This window comes from Cotesia typhae, unplaced genomic scaffold (assembly GCF_013202065.1).
Source record: "Cotesia typhae breed Kobodo isofemale line unplaced genomic scaffold, CoteBio_Ctyphae scaffold_152, whole genome shotgun sequence".
Lineage (NCBI taxonomy): Eukaryota > Metazoa > Arthropoda > Insecta > Hymenoptera > Braconidae > Cotesia > Cotesia typhae.
Genome location: NW_027423776.1, coordinates 4,275,618 through 4,291,678, shown reverse-complemented (window position 1 = coordinate 4,291,678; position 16,061 = coordinate 4,275,618). Strand labels below are relative to the sequence as shown.

At 27.3% G+C, this 16,061-nt stretch overlaps 2 protein-coding genes across 4 annotated transcripts; both read right to left on the bottom strand.

Annotated features, from left to right (window-relative positions):
* Positions 1-293: 293 nt before the first annotated feature.
* On the bottom strand, positions 294-7,112 carry LOC141536544 (uncharacterized). 3 transcript variants are annotated; one of them, XM_074257142.1, is made up of 17 exons: positions 6,347-7,109; positions 5,869-6,065; positions 5,753-5,798; positions 5,145-5,224; positions 4,934-5,084; positions 4,676-4,870; positions 4,442-4,615; positions 3,873-3,923; positions 3,737-3,793; positions 3,540-3,662; positions 3,390-3,464; positions 3,189-3,317; positions 2,487-3,122; positions 1,871-2,164; positions 1,674-1,769; positions 1,458-1,520; positions 294-1,368 (listed from the first exon to the last, which is right to left on the bottom strand). In XM_074257142.1, the coding sequence occupies exons 1-17, from the start codon at positions 6,713-6,715 to the stop codon at positions 1,195-1,197; spliced, it is 2,910 nt and encodes a 969-aa protein (XP_074113243.1). In that variant the 5' UTR covers positions 6,716-7,109; the 3' UTR covers positions 294-1,194. The 3 variants fall into 3 exon arrangements, with proteins under 3 accessions (XP_074113243.1, XP_074113244.1, XP_074113245.1); XM_074257143.1 differs by having other exon boundaries at positions 5,783-5,798; positions 6,347-7,108; XM_074257144.1 differs by having other exon boundaries at positions 1,162-1,316; positions 6,347-7,112.
* A 667-nt stretch (positions 7,113-7,779) lies between these two features.
* Pigeon (gamma-secretase activating protein pigeon) lies at positions 7,780-12,594 on the bottom strand. Its single transcript, XM_074257145.1, has 4 exons — positions 12,170-12,594; positions 11,542-11,681; positions 9,167-11,456; positions 7,780-8,633 (listed from the first exon to the last, which is right to left on the bottom strand). Exons 1-4 carry the CDS (start codon positions 12,225-12,227, stop codon positions 8,287-8,289), a joined length of 2,835 nt encoding a protein of 944 aa, XP_074113246.1. The 5' UTR covers positions 12,228-12,594; the 3' UTR covers positions 7,780-8,286.
* Positions 12,595-16,061: the final 3,467 nt, after the last annotated feature.

The following is a 16,061-nucleotide window of genomic DNA, read 5'->3' as shown; positions in this document are numbered from 1 at the left end:
CATGATTTTATTTATCAAATGCTTAGTTTAAAGATTAATATGGCTATTTGATAAATTTTAATGGTAAATAATTTTTTTTTATCTAATTTAATATTAAATCTTATATATAAATTATCAAATTATTTCTGAACATATTTATTGCTTTTATTTCTTTTTTCTTATGAGTGCTAAGTACATTTCCTACTTTAAATATAATTTTTCGGAACCTAGTAACAAAATTTTTTATTTTAACTAGGGCAGATTTCGTCACTACTTAGGTGAACAGACACTTTTCATTAACAATTCTTACTATATTTTTATTTAAAAAAAAAAAAAAAAAAAAAAATTCACTAGAGTGTCAACACGTTTTTTATTATTTTGTAATACAAAGTTTATAGTGGTCGTCCATTGTGTAACATCAACCAAAAAATTCTCGTCTTGCGTCACCTTGATGATAGTATTGTTAATTTGTTTGTTATTAATTTAATACGCAAAATTTAGATTCAATTACATAGAAAAAAAATCAAAAATAATTATTTGTTTTATCATTCCTTATTTTATTTTTATATAAATTTTTCATTCCTTTATTTAATCAAAAAATCAATATCTTTTATATTTCAACCTTTAGTAATTAATGTTTATTTCTAAATTATAAAATATTCATAAATTAAAAGTAATGGTAAGTTTATCCTTATAATTAATTAAAGTTGTAGACAAGTTTAATACTTTTAATATTAATATTAATTTTTTTAATAAAATGCAACCATAGACTGTATAATGTTTACTTAAAAAACTCTAAATTCTTTCATAATTTATTATTCTTCTCTTCATACTGTTTATAAATACATTTTTCATTATAAAAAATGCTTTGCATTGCTTTCATTGATTTCATTGATTCTTTAAAACTAGCGTGTAAATGTAATCAAGTGTAAGGTTTAATTGAGCAAAACAATTAATTAGTTTATCAAGCAATTAAAATTTTAATTTTATTGTACATATGAATACTGAATTAATTACATTGAATAATGAAAGTCAACAAAGGATCTTATTTCTAAAAATTATTACAGGTACTGAATTATACTCTGTAGATTATAATTAACGTACTTATTAAATATATATATATATATATATATATATATATATATATATATATATATATATATATATATATATATATATATATATATCTATTATTTAATTGGATTTAACGGAGCTTTAAATGTCATGAACGTCATCGTTATTGAACACAGTCGGTGTAATTGGACTCCATACGTCACCTACAGTCAAATCGATTGTTGATTTTTGTGGCTGTTGCTGACGATTTAAATTTTTCTTAGCTGTAACAATAGCGTCTTGTAAGTGCTTTATCGTTTGATTCTGTAGTTTAGTCTACAACAAATAATTATAAATTATTTATTTGTATATTAAATGCCTTATTTATTACTAATGCTCATTATTTGATATAAAACTATACAAACCTGTTCTAATAAATTATTTCGATCTTGCCAGTATTGATTTATAACAGCAGTTTGTTCATCGACCTAAAAAATAAAAAATGAAAACTTTTTAATTTACGCAGTATTTAAATTCATTAAAAAAAATATTTAAAAAAAAAAAAATTTATATTCAGCAATAATAAAATTTGTTTTATGGATAAAATGTTAATTTGTATAATCTGTAGATAATCATCATACCTTTGACTGTAATCTTTGATGTAAACTTTGCAGCTCGTCTCGCGTCATCTCAATTGAATTTTTTTGAATACGAATTATTTCTTCTTTATGCTCAAGCTATCGATAAAACATTAATGAATTAATAATACAATAATTATTATAATCATGAATTATTTATAAATATTTTTTTTTTTCATTGCCATTGCTTATAAACTTACGAGTTTGTCCTTGGAACATAGTGAATTTTTAAGTTGATCCAATTCATCATTATCACTGCTAGTTGATTGTAAATATTCTTTATCTTCATTTGAAACTATTTTATCGTTTTCATTATTAATTGAACTATTACTATTATCTGAAGAATTATCACTATCATGCTGTTGACTTATTGATACAATACTCTCTAAAGCTTCCTGCATTTTAGTATGTGCGTAATCTAATTCTCTTTCTAGTTTATCTAATCTTTTTCCTTTTTCATCAAATGTTACTTGAGCTGCCTCATTATCTTGCAGCTGAAAAAATATATCCATTTATAGCAAATTATTAAAAACTTTATTCTTACACGGTACACAAATTTTTGTTTTACTTTCTAAAAATGAATAAAAGTGAAATTTATATTCATTTAGTCGCTGATTTTACTTTCTCTATTTCAATTAATATTTTTTTTTTTTTTTTTTTTTCAACTTAAAAGTATGTTAAATTTCACTAATTTAAAAATTATCTAATTTTTTCATATTAAATTTTGACTCGATTGTAAAGTTGTATTAAAATATAATTGAAATTTTAGAGTGAAAGCATTATATACCTATATATTTAGTAATAATCAATACATACTACTCGATCAATGTGACTGGATAATTCCGCAAGATTTTCTTTAACGCACTGCAATTGATCATTCAATCCCGTCAAAAGGATAACAGCGTAATCCTCTTTTGAAATGAAAATACCTAAATTACACAATATATAGTCAACTTCGTCAATCGCTTTATTGAGTAATCTATCACAGATTTCAGCATCCGAATTGGCAGTTTCATTTTCGTAATTTTCTGTTTGTTGATGTTCATCAGTCGTTGAACTGATAAATTTGGCACGTGTTTCATTAACTTCATTCTTAATATCCTTCAACTTTATTTCTCTTGCAGCAATCGTATTTTTACTAACAGTCTTCTCTTCTACTTGAACTTGTAAATATTTTATCACAGTCGATAAATTTTCTTTTGCCTTACTAACTACTTCATTTGTTTTTCTTATGGATTTTCCTAGATCAACGAATAATTGGTGCCGACAGTATAAGTTGCATATTACATTACTCATTTCTTCTCTTAAATCTTCTGTCGCAGCTTGTGCGCAGACTGTGCAAATTCTAAATTCTTCCATGGCATTAAATTGCTGTCTATTTATTTCTCGAATGTGTAATATTTTTTTATTTAATTCTAAATGACTGAGTCGCTCATTTTTCTCGTGAATACCCTAAAATAATGACCATTTTTTATTAAATAAAATAAGTAAATAAAAAAAAATCATTTATTAACAAACCTGTAGAGCAAACTCAAGTTGAAGAAATCCTTCATTTTTGTCTATACATAGTTTAGATAGTGTTGTAATAATTTGTGTTAATTTATCAGCGTTATTAATTAGTTTATTATTGTATTCATCCAAATTTTTCTAAAAATTTAATTTTCATTAGACATGTTTACAATTTAAAACAATTAATCAATTATTTAATAATAAACTTACACATTCAATCTTCTTAGTTTCTGAAACTGCGTTACTATTATTCTCATTCACTCTCACTGCAACAACTTGATTTTTCTAAAAAAAAAAAAATTAATAAGTAATTTAATAAAATCATATCAGTATTAAAAGCAATTATTTATATAAACTTACATTTTTTTCCATTTCATTTATAAAATTTAAAATATTTCCGAGTTCTTTCTTTGTATCCATTATAACACGATATTCTTCTTTCGATGTAGATTTAAAATTCAAGACATTCAGCAATAATTTGTCCTGTTAATTAATAAATATTTAGAATATCCACAAACCTGCAGTCTGGATCAAAAAGAAAATTTCAAATATATTACCTTAGCTTCATTATTAGTAGATCCTTCGTCTGACATGTCATCGCTCCAACTTATTTTCTTTTGAATTAAATAAATATTTTTTTTTTACTACCAACAATAAATTTAAAGAAAATATATGATCTATTTATAAACATACCTCTGTAAGTGCATTAGAATTAACTTTCCTTGGTGTACCTGAAAGCGCATTCTGTAAAAATAATAATAATTTAAGATGTTAATAATTATAGACTTATAGACATTGAATTAGTTACTCAAGGATGACCAAGCATTGAATAAAAATAAAATTTTATTAATAATAAAAGAGCATCATACATCGTTGACAACGGTATTTTTAGAGTGTTTATTTTTGCTATGGTTATAAGATTTTTTACTGAGAAATTTTGATGCTGTTTCAATAATTATTTTATCAGCATAATTTTTAACACGTTTTCGTAATTTATCTTCGATATACTCTTGTTTAGCTTTCATTTCTAGAAAATTTTCAATCGAACCGTTTGAAAAATGATCATGATTATTGTTAAATTTATCTTGTTTCATCGACGTCGCGAATTTCCAATACTGACTCGAGTAAATATTGCCCGATAAATTATCAATAATTTTATTATCGTTTCCGATAACATAGGGGGTAGTCAATTCATGAGGCTAGAAATAAATAAAAAAAGAGCTTGTATCAAGCCGAATAAACTTAATTAACTTTATTATTACCTTCGAGACTAAATCTTTGCGCATTTCTTTAATAATATTATTTTTAAATTGAAGTTGTATATTTGCTTGTCGGAATTGTTCTTCTAAATAAGTCACTTGGTCTTTAAGGTTCATAATTAAATCATGTTTTTCAGCTACTTCTACCGTCAATGCTTCTCTAGACTCTACTGATTCCTGTCAAAATAATTTTATTTTGTTTAATTACGTAAAAATATAAATGTAAAGTTGACTTACTTTTTCTAAACAATTTAATTGGTGGTTCAGTCGTGAAATCTCTCTCATTTTTTCATCTAGTTGATTTTTAAGTTTTAAAGTGTCGACGTTATTGTCAATCTGGACGGTACTATCACTAAGTGCTTTATCTTGTAAATTTTCAATATACTTTTCATCTATTAATTCATTTTCTACAGTGTCTAATACTTTAATAATCTGTAATAATTTTTTAATAAGTTAAAATAAAGTATACGTATAAAAAAAAAGTTTAATACGTACATCATCTTTAAACTCAGGATTGACATCTGAATTATTTAATAAACTCTCTTTTAAAACTTGAAATTTGCAAACGGATTTATGTATCACTTTATCTCTATTTTTTAATTTCTTATTTAAATAATCGACTTTTTTTTCTAAATCTTCTGCATGTCTACAAAATAAACGATCATTTTATTTTCAGTTGTATATAAGAAATATAATAAAAACTTACTCTAATGATTTTTTCCTATTTTTATCGAAATGCAGCCGATGCTTTGTGAATTCAATAGTCTTGTAATCTTCTTTCATCGCCTATTATCAATAAAAAAATAATTATAACAAATATATACAATATATCGCGTTAAAGATGCCATAAGGGCGTACCAAAAAATTTTGTTTTTGTGAAACAACGTATTTTTACTTTAAATGCATAGAAATGATTAAAAAAATTTTTTTAATTAAATAAAGAAATTATCAAAAATTTTTAATTTCGAAAAATTTTGATTGAAGTTAATTTCAAATTTGAAAAAATTTTTTTTTCGCCATTTCTACGCGTTTCAAGTAAAAATACGTTGTTGCCCGAAAATAAATTTTTTTAATACGCCCTTATACCTTTTCAAGGGTATTTTTTTCGGGATACGCCCTTATAGCATCAGTAACGCGATATATATTTTTTTCATAATTAAACTATTGAATGAAATTAATTTAATTAAAAGGTAAATAATAAAATTTATTATCATAAGAGTCCGGACTATTAGATTCAGTATCGCAGACACATAAAGCAACTGAAGACGGACACATATTAGCTACAGGACCACCAAACTCTATAATAAATCGTACTTTCTTGTCTGTATTCGACCATCCATTTACCTGATCATATGCACAGCTGAAACAGATAGATAAATAAATATTTTGGATCAACAAATTTCAGCTAAATTAAAATATACTAAACTTACTCGCTCGAAAGTGGAATGTCACTGGGCCTTATTTCAAAGAAATTAATTCCATCGAGTCTCCAACAATTTTCAACTTGTGCTCGTCGTATTAATTCTAACAGTCCTCTAATGTCACTCTGCAGATATTGGATTCTTTGTTGTAATATTTTTTCATCTCTTTCTAGCTGATTTATTCTATCCGACAGTTCATTAAGATTCTAAATTAAATTTCAAAATAATCAGTAGAAATATTTACGAACATATTATTGAAAAAAAATGTATGATATTAAAGTTTGCTATCACTTGACAATTTTTTAATTTTCTTTAACAAGAAAATTTGTTCTAAAAAATTGCATTTTTAATTTATTAAAATTTCTACAAGTCTATTTTTTTAATTATTTTTTTTTTTTGCTATAATTTATTTGTTAAAAAAAATTAAAACAATTGTAAAGTGACAGCTAAATTTAATGTCATAAAAAATGTAAAATAAAATAAATACTTGTTGTGATGGTTTTGAATAGCCGGACATATTTTCCGATAACACAAATGACGTATGCTTCAATTTTTCCTCAAGCATCTTAACCCGGCAACATGCAGCTTCTTCTAACTCTTCAATTGTCCGTACCAGCATTGTATTTTGTGCATCTAAATCTTTAATCCACTCCGTCATTATCTTAATCTTGTGCTCCGACTTATTGACATCATTGGGATCAATGCTAGCAATTCTTTTTTCATATACTTTCTTAAATTCATTAAGTATTTCCAAGCTTGTCGTTTCTTCGCAAGCAATACCTGTGTCAGAATCTTTAGCCTGACAAACTGAATTATTATCATTGAATGTTACATTGTTTCCGCTGTTTGATTGCATCTTTCTCAGGTAACCTCTCTACTGATTTGATTAAAATAATTGTCGGTATATTTATTAATTTAATTTGATAGGTTACAATTAATTTTTAAGATAAAAATAACACTTTTTAACCACACTAATTCAATTTACACTGTTTACACATGTTATTTATAAATAACAGATGTAAAAAAAAAATTTAGTTCAAGAAAAATTACCACGGACGGCTAAAAATTTAAACTTTTTTTCCTCTATTTACTTTTTTAAAATGACTATTGAATTGAACGACGTGATAATGGACGGTGATAGCTTTAATATTTATCGATAAATTTAATAAGATAACAACAATATTGCCATTTAGAAAAAAAAAATTACAAACACGTATTTAGTTGTAAGCAATGTATAAGTAGCGACTACACTACATCCAGTGTCATTACGTGACTGTAAATATGTGTTTGTGAAAATTATGTTGGTACGAGTTTTGCATGCAAAAATATTTTTGTAAGTGAACAGTTAATTTATGAATTGTTTCAAGAACATTTATAAATAATTTATCTTGGAGTAAGTAGAATGTATGCATAAAAATTTTTTTATTTGACAACGAAATAATTTTCTGTAAAATTGTATTTTTTTATGACATTAAAGTTAGCCGACGTTTTTAAATTTTTGATTTTTTTTTTTTAATAATTAAATTACAACAAAAAAATACTTTTTTAAAATTGCACTTACAGTTTTTCAAGTTTTTTACAAGTAAATTTTTTTTTCTTTTTTTTAATCATTTTTTTCGATAAAAAAAAATTCTAAAAATTTTTAAATGTCGGCTAACTTAATTTTCAATAAAGTTAGCGGTCACTTGATAATTTTTTAATTTTTTTTAACAAATAAATTTCTTCCAAAAAATTATTTTTCAAAAATTGCATTTGTAGTTTTTTAAAATTTCTGGATGTCAATTTTTTTTTTGCCATAATTTATTTGTTACAAAAATTTTTTAAATTATCAACTATCTGCTAAGTTAATTTTCATTTTTTTTTTTTTTTAAAGAAATTTTAAATTGAAATAAATTCTATTGATAGTAAAATTACTTAAAGTAATTAAAACTACTTTTTTAAGTAATCAATTTATTTAAAATAAAAAAAAGTTCATTATATTGGACATTTTTATCGATATTACTTATCACACTTGTATATAATATTAGAGTCACAAATAACATTATGTTAAAAAAAAAATTAAGCAAAGACAACCCATGGAAAACAATTGAAAATTGTTTTGCTATAAAATAAACATCTATAGTATTATTAATTTACTAAATAACAATTAATGGTATTCAATACTGGATGGTGCTTCAATTTTCCAGAGTTCGGTGTACGATAATTAACTCAGTATGGAGTAATTTATATACTCAAACAACGCAAAATAATTGCATTAAATTGTACTATTTACATGGCACTCAAAAATTTAATATAAATAAAATAAAAGTAGTAATTATATTTGATTAGACTAAACGACAACATAATTCAACAAAATAAAACATGCTAAGTAAACTTTGACATTATTATAAATCTGATAATTGAGCAACAATTTAAATATAATATCATTTAAAGAAAGTCTTCAGTGGAAGTCACAGTTGCTTCTATAAGCAAACCAAAATCTAATTCTGCAAGACTTGCTTTAGCAGTTAATAAATCAAGAAAAGTATCAAGGGGCGATAGACGATCTGCTGAAGGAAAAGCGGCAAGCCCGTTATGTCGGTGACAATGCTGTAAAGTTCTTCCGCGGTTCTGGCATATTTCACCAGATAAAATATTTCCAGCATGCTCGCGAGCTCGTATCATAAAGCTTACGGGATGTAGCCACTGATTCAACAGTCTTTTTGCGCGAGATCTCGGTAAAAGTGACAATAAGTGTAACTTTTTAGTAGCATTTTCTTTTGTATCACTGATATCTGAAAAAATAAAAATTTTATTAAATTAAAATAAAGAAGATGGTATTAATTGAAAATAAAATGATTTCGACGTTCTAATTAGCAAATTGTCTAACTCTATTTTAGAAAATTTTCCATTTGTACGAAAAAAAATTAGTTCAAAATTTATAATCACTTTGAAAAATAATTTAATATCTAATAAGGTCTGACATTTTGGTTTTGATTATTCAAATAATATGAAAATGAAGTTAGCCGACATTTCAAAATTTTTAGAAATTTTTTTTTGAAAAAATTTCACTTAAAAAATTAAACAAAAAATTGTCACATGTAAAAAACTTGAAAAAATATAAGTGCAATCTTTTATAAATATCTTTTTAGTTGTAATTTAATTAATAAAAAAAATCAAAAGTTTTTGGGGGTTTGCTAACTTCAGTTTCATCAAATAATTTATAATTAAACTATTGCTATATCAAAGTGTTAAAAAATCACCTTTTAAAAAATAAGGAGTTAGACCAATTGCTAATTAGACCGTTGATTTATAATTTGTAAATTACCTGCGATAATAATTTTCGTTACATCAACTTGTAATTCAAAAACAGAACGTTCAACGTACTGTAAAAACATTGGATACTTCAGACTACGATATCCTAGATATGTAAAAAATGATGAAAATCCTTGTGGTACAGGAAACGCTATTATTTCAATAGCATAACGATAGCGCTCTAGTAGAGTAAAAAGTAAATTTCTTCTAATTTCATCTAATTGATCTATAAGAACAAAGCCACGTTCTTGTTCTAGCCGCGGATTAACATTAGCGGCACGACAAAGCATCTGACAAAGTGATCTTGAGCTTTCTAACTGAGCCGCAATGTGTCTAGTTGCCATCGCGTGAACTTGAAGAGGTGAACAGGACACATAGGAAGTGGCTGGAGCATTAGTAGCATGTTTCAACAGATACATAGATAATTCGCGTAGATTAACTGCTACAATATGCTCCTGTCGTGACGCAGTGCAATTTTCCATTTCTATAAACGGTAGCGCAGAGTCCAGAATTTTGTTACTGCGATTACTCATCAAGTCACCGAAAGATCCAGTTGCTAAAACTAATCCCCCACTTGGTGACATTGGCGTACTGGATCTAGACAGCACTTCAGGCTGATAACACGCCAATGACACCAATAATTTTTCAGTTATTTGGCTGAATTTAAATCTCGGCTTGCTCTCACTTCGTTTTCCGAGATTGTCCCATAATCGTGTCCATAAATCACTTCGGTAGGGCACCAATCGCTGCTGAGGAGACAGTAGCATCACAGATGTGTTCCATAACTTTTCATGACTCAGTGTTATATTCAGCTCACCAATTTTAACGTCATACCCCACGCATTCTTCGACAGTTGTGATCGGAAGCAGAGATAGCAGCGGGACTGCGTCGGGAAGCAAATTTTTTTGTACTAAAGAGTAAGAATTACCGATTAATATTTCTTGCATGAATTGTACGACATCAAGAGCACGAGGTTTCTCGGCAATTATCGATATAAGTCCGGCAACAATTTCTAGATCGTGTTTGTGACACATAAAGTAATGAATTATTCCCAGTCGTACGTGAACAGAAGATTCTTTTTTAAAAACGTCTATTAAAAAATCAGTAGTGACTTTTAGCGGTATTAAATCTAGCGTTGGTAAATCTATTGTCATAATATTAGCGACTTCTTGAGCTTCTGCGAAAACTGATTTTTTATTGCCAACAGTTTTATTGCTATTAAGATCTAACAGTGGTACCAAGTACAAAGCATTAGAATAAATAGTTGGTAAAGGTCCGCAAAGAATATGACAGCTTGGATCGTGACTGGCTCCGATTTCTAGCAAATGCGTAAATGATCCCTGAACAAAAACTAGCATGTAGTCTTCAGTGATGGCGAAGGTAGGACGCATTAGCTTAGCTTGAGACCACGGTATTCCAGGCACAACACAGTGTATAACGCAGCTGTGGTGAAGCAAAGTCACCGAGTAAGCAAAATGAACTGTATTGGAATCGCTGAGCGATGCGTCGAGGACGTGCTGAGGCGGCTGAATCGGTCGATAGAGATAGTGATGGCATACACAGATCATCCCCTTAGAATTCGAAATCACAATCAGGTCCAAGGAACAGTCGTGAACCCGAAGAGGAATCACATCATCTTCGTAAGTCCCACAGTTGTTTGCGCTGGGCGGTCGTGGTAAATTTAATGGGATATTTAGCACCGTTTCATGGGGTAATTCATCATGAAATTGAAGACCGCTGAGGGTTGGGCACGAGTTTGTTGCTTTAGAACGACTTTCATTGTCTTCTTCAGTTACTAAACTCGTTGGAGCACGACGATTGTGGATATGGTACAGCACTTGGTTTGTCGAATCCCACTGAGCCCAAGTAAACGTTCTTACAATGGTCTCAGACTTTAATTCCTTAATTGTATCTACATCAGATGAACTATTGAACAGCGCAGTGTACATTACTATACACTCGTGATGAATTAAAACTATAAATTTGTCTAAGCCTGTCTGACGTTTTTGTTTGTATAAAAATTGTATACGAACTTGTTTACGCCGTTCAGTAATCACAGTATGAATTTTCTTGTCATCTGATTCTAATTCAAGTATATAAGCCTGATATAATTCTAATTCAGAATCTAAACAAGCATCTGACAGAGGATCTTTTTTTTCATCTTCATTTTGGTCTTTGTTTTCCGTTTCTTCATTTTCTTTGGATACTTTTATAGTCTCCTTTACAATATATCCAAGCAAAGTATGATTTTGATTTATTGTCGCTTGAACGATATTCAGAACACTCGGAAAATGATATAATACCTAAAAGTGACACAGTAAATCATTAAGTAAGTCTATTAATCGATGATTCATTTAGATAGCAGCATTTTTGCTAAACAATCATTACCTCCAAAGTTTCTTTGCTACGATCATAATGACCAATCACCGAGTGCGATGATAATGAATCATCAAGAGTCTGATTTTCTTCTATCCATCCAACCAAAAGTGAACAGTCTTTTTCTTGTCCCAAAAGTTTCCATTGCTCAGCTAAAAATAATTTATTTTTACTTGATTAGTGTTATCAATAGAATATAGTAAGCCGATGAAAACCATAACAGTAACAATGTATTTATTTTCTCAAAGCTTATGATGAATCAACATGTACTTAAAATGTCAGCATTTGAAAGAGTTACTTTTTTTTAATCGATAAATTATACTTATCTTTCGGGCCTTGTACTAATTGGAGAAAGTTTAGATAATTATTAATCTTAGCGTTAATGAATAATTTCATCCATTTTGTCAATATTCATGAATTTTATTTTCTATAATTTTAAATATTTAAGTGATAATTTTTAGCATTATCAGATCAAGTTGTTTTTATTTATATATATATGTATTGATGATATGTCAACAACTGTCACAACAATCGATAAGATGACAGTAATGTACTTTGAATCAACAGATTTAATAATTGTTTTAAAAAATACAAGCTTTTATTTAAATAACTGTAATTAAATTTGTTCAATAAAATTTACCTTTTACAGATTCATTTGGTATCAGCGCGCACAATTTCGCAGCGAGATTCTCAGCCATATTTTAGAGTTTATTAAGTCGTGTGATTATAAATAAGTGTCATTACTTATTGCATCAAAATCTGCTCAAGAAATTCAAGAAGAAATCTTTATTATTAACTAAATTTTCCTCCCGAGTCAGCTTAGTTCAATTTTCATCCGTCAGAGGGAATGACTTGCGGTACTTATGTAGTTGTTATATTGTACTACACTATATATAAAAATGATAATGATATTATTTGCAAGATTAATTGATTTAATAGTATTTATTCACTTATTTTTGCATACAAAAGTACTTAACGTCTAAATCTATATATTAGTCAAATCACACACTGAGATCCGTAATCATAATAATAATAATAATAATGTATCACAATAACACCAAATCACGCCACAGCTATGGCGTATGAAAAGGCGGGAGAATTTGAGTGTGTGCGGGACTGTTTTGTGATAGTAGTGCGAGGGTTTCCCGCTCCGATGACTGGCGCTTTGGTAGGTCTAGTTGAACTTCTGGCCGTTGGTGGCGTGACCGAGGTGGCAGGACCGCCACACTTATGTGTCTTATGGTTATGCTTATGTCACTCGTATTTTTTGTTACGAACTTCGTAATCAACAATTTAAAAAGTGTTGTTAATTAATAAATAAACAATAACATTTTAAATAAAACCATTGAATAAAATTAGATGCAACTAACTATTCGAGAATTTTCCCAAAGCAGGTATGTCTTAACAATTTGTTACTAATTATCTTAGATAAAATGTACTCACAAAATTAACCATGAAAATAATTATTGTTTAATTCGCGGATAAAATAAATATTGTCAGATTTTTTAATGAGTAATTAAAACAACAAATTTAATTGTTAATTACAAAGTCAAGCAGTTAATAAACGGTAAAGACATATATATTTATCAAATGTAAAAATCTGACACAAAAAATATTTATTACTTGGTACATTTGATATTAATGCTTTTAAAAAATTGTTCAGTGTAATTGATCAAGTGCTACCGGTCGATTTTATTAATCAATTATCAATATTTTAATTTCTTTCAGCAAAGATTCATTTCAAGAGAGTATTTATTAACGTAGTATGACATTGAAATTAAAAGTAGTAGACCTCGGATAACTTTTGTTTATAAAAAAAATTTTAATAATTTTTTTAATTTTCATGAGGGTGAATTCAGCAGAAAGCTAATTTTTGATGAGGCTGAAGTTAGCAGACGCTTGACAATTTTTTGATTTTTCTTGAAAAATAAACTAGGCATAGAAAATTATTTATAAAAATCTCATTTATAATTTTTCAGAGCTTCTAAAGATGAAATTTTTAAATAAAATTTTCTTGCTATAATTTGCTGGTTAATAAAATTCTAAAAATTATATCAGATGTCTTTCAATTTCAGTATCATAATTTTTAAGAATTTTTAGATTAATTTGAACTTAATGGTTGTAAAAAAAATCTAAAAAATTGCATAGAAAAAACTTGTGAAAATTTTCATATGCATTTTTTTTATACTATTTCTTCTGTAACAATTAAATTGTTTATAAATTATTAAAACTCATTAATTTTTAATACATAAAAATTCAAATACTGTTATTTAATAAGGTTATTTGTTGCCAAGCCTCACAAAAAAAATGTTGACTTTTTGGTAGATTTTGCTCAACAAGAAGTCAAAAATTAATAATCAACTTAAATTCAACAAAACATTATTAAAAAAAAATTTGTGTCGCTTGGGTTTGTAAAAACATAAATTGTCAGGACATTAAAGTTAGCAGTCACTAGAGAATTTTTATTCAACAAAAAAATTAGTTCTAAAAATTGCATTTTCAATTTTATAAAATTTCTAAAAGTCAATTTTTTTTCCTAATTTTTTTTCTATAATTTATTTGTGGGAAAAAATTCTAAAAATTATTAAATATCTGTTAAATTTATTTTCATTAAATTGTCTGATGACTGCTATTTTGAAAAATTAAATAGACTATCTATTTATTTATTTAACGTCAATCAACAGTGTACATAATTTTTAATTAGCACCCTGGCTTAGGAGTAAAGCCACCATTTCTTCATGATCTTCATGAGCAGCTTCCATTAATGGTGTGGATCCTTCGATGCAATCTTGCAATTTCCTTTGATTTCTCCATCTTCAACGTTGGCGTTTATTGCTAATTCGCCAGTAGTTTCGTGGACACTGTTTTCTTCAGTTACCAATCCATGATCATTTTCCAGGTCAGATTTAGTACGAACTTCAACGTTTTTTTTTAGGAACTTGAAATTTATTTCGTCTAATTTACGAAATTCTTCAAGTGTTATCTCATTCATTCGAGCAAAGGCTTCGTCTAGCATTTCGGAAACTTGAGCCATTAATGTGTTCAATGCCTGCTGGGTTGCTAAAAATTTCCTATCAACCAATTCTCTCACTTCATGAATTCGAGAAGCTTCTATGAGCAGATTTATTTTTGTATCTGTCTCTGGATCAAACTCTGGGTTGCGGTTCTTTTCCATTGTAGTTTGTTCGATCGCAGTACGAAATATATCCGGATAAACTGAAGTAACTATTTATTCACTGAAAAAAAAAGTTACTTTCTGCTTATAATATTACTTATGGTAAAATAAAAACTTGGTATTGCTCCACTAACACGTGGTATTTTGCACAGCATGAACGAATACTGCTCAAAACTCAAAAGTATAAAGTATACTCATAAACTGGTTATTACAATACGTCAATTTACTATAGTCAGAATATCAAATTCAAAATGGAGTAATTTTAACCTCACTATACTGAGTAATAAGAATAATTTAATTTTAATTTTTTAATAAGAACTGAAATTATAAGTATAATGATAAATTATGAAAATTAATTTAGCAGATATTTAATAATTTTTTAAACTTTTGTAAACAAGTAAATTGTAGCAAAATAATAAGAAAAAAAAATTGACATGTAGAAATTGAAAAAAATTAAAAATGCAATTCTTTTAAATAATTTTTTAGAGTTAATTTGATCGTTAAATAAAATTAAAAATTTATCAAGTGACAGCTAACTTTAATGTCATTGATAAATTTTAATTTCCAAGTTTTAGTAAGAATTATAATTACTTGTAATAATTTTTTTAATTTATTTTTTAGCTATTATTACAAATACACTGGACATCAATATGAGCAACAAAACTTGCGCGGGAAAATTCGGAATTTACTATAGTAATATTACGCAGAGTATAGATCTCAAATTCAAAACTCGATTTGGTTCTGCTTAACTATACCCCAAGTGGCACAAATTTTTTTTTGTTAATATTTTGTTGAATTTAAGTTGACAATTATTAATTTTTTAATTTTTTTTTTGACTGAAATCATGACACTGAAGTTAGCAGACGTCTAAAAATTTTTGATTTTTTTTTATTAATTAAATTACAACTAAAAGATATTTATAAAAAATTGCACTTATAGTTTTTCAAGTTTTTTACATGTGACAATTTTTTTTTTAATTTTTTAAGTGAAATTTTTCCAAAAAATAATTTCTAAGAATTTTAAATGTCAGCTAACTTAATTTTCACCTGAAATCTGCCAAAAAGCCAACATTTTTTTTGTGACGCTTGGGACTGATATTTTGATAATGACAATCCGTATTTTTTTGACCTGAAGAAAATTCGCTCGAATAAATTTTGCATACTGATAGAAACAATACTTTTTTCAGTGTTGTTAAATTCTTTAAATTAAAATACATGAAAGTCTTGAAGTTAGTCAAAGGTCGAACTCGCAAAAAACGGGCCACGATTCATTATTGGTTAAAGTTTAGGCGCGCGCGCAGCTCGCTATTCAAATTTCTAGCACTATTTTATTTTGCGCACAAACGATCTTACGATTT

Excerpts from the sequence above, each read along its gene's own strand:
- LOC141536544 (XM_074257142.1), bottom strand. The coding sequence starts at position 6,715 with ATGCAATCAAACAGCGGAAACAATGTAACATTCAATGATAATAATTCA. Across the intron at positions 6,066-6,346 it reads ATTCAAAACCATCACAACAA|AATCTTAATGAACTGTCGGA; the intron begins GTATTTATTTTA and ends AATTTAATTTAG. Across the intron at positions 1,521-1,673 it reads ATCAAAGATTACAGTCAAAG|GTCGATGAACAAACTGCTGT; the intron begins GTATGATGATTA and ends TTTATTTTTTAG.
- Pigeon (XM_074257145.1), bottom strand. The coding sequence starts at position 12,227 with ATGGCTGAGAATCTCGCTGCGAAATTGTGCGCGCTGATACCAAATGAA. Across the intron at positions 11,682-12,169 it reads ACCAAATGAATCTGTAAAAG|CTGAGCAATGGAAACTTTTG; the intron begins GTAAATTTTATT and ends AATTATTTTTAG. Across the intron at positions 11,457-11,541 it reads GTAGCAAAGAAACTTTGGAG|GTATTATATCATTTTCCGAG; the intron begins GTAATGATTGTT and ends TGTCACTTTTAG.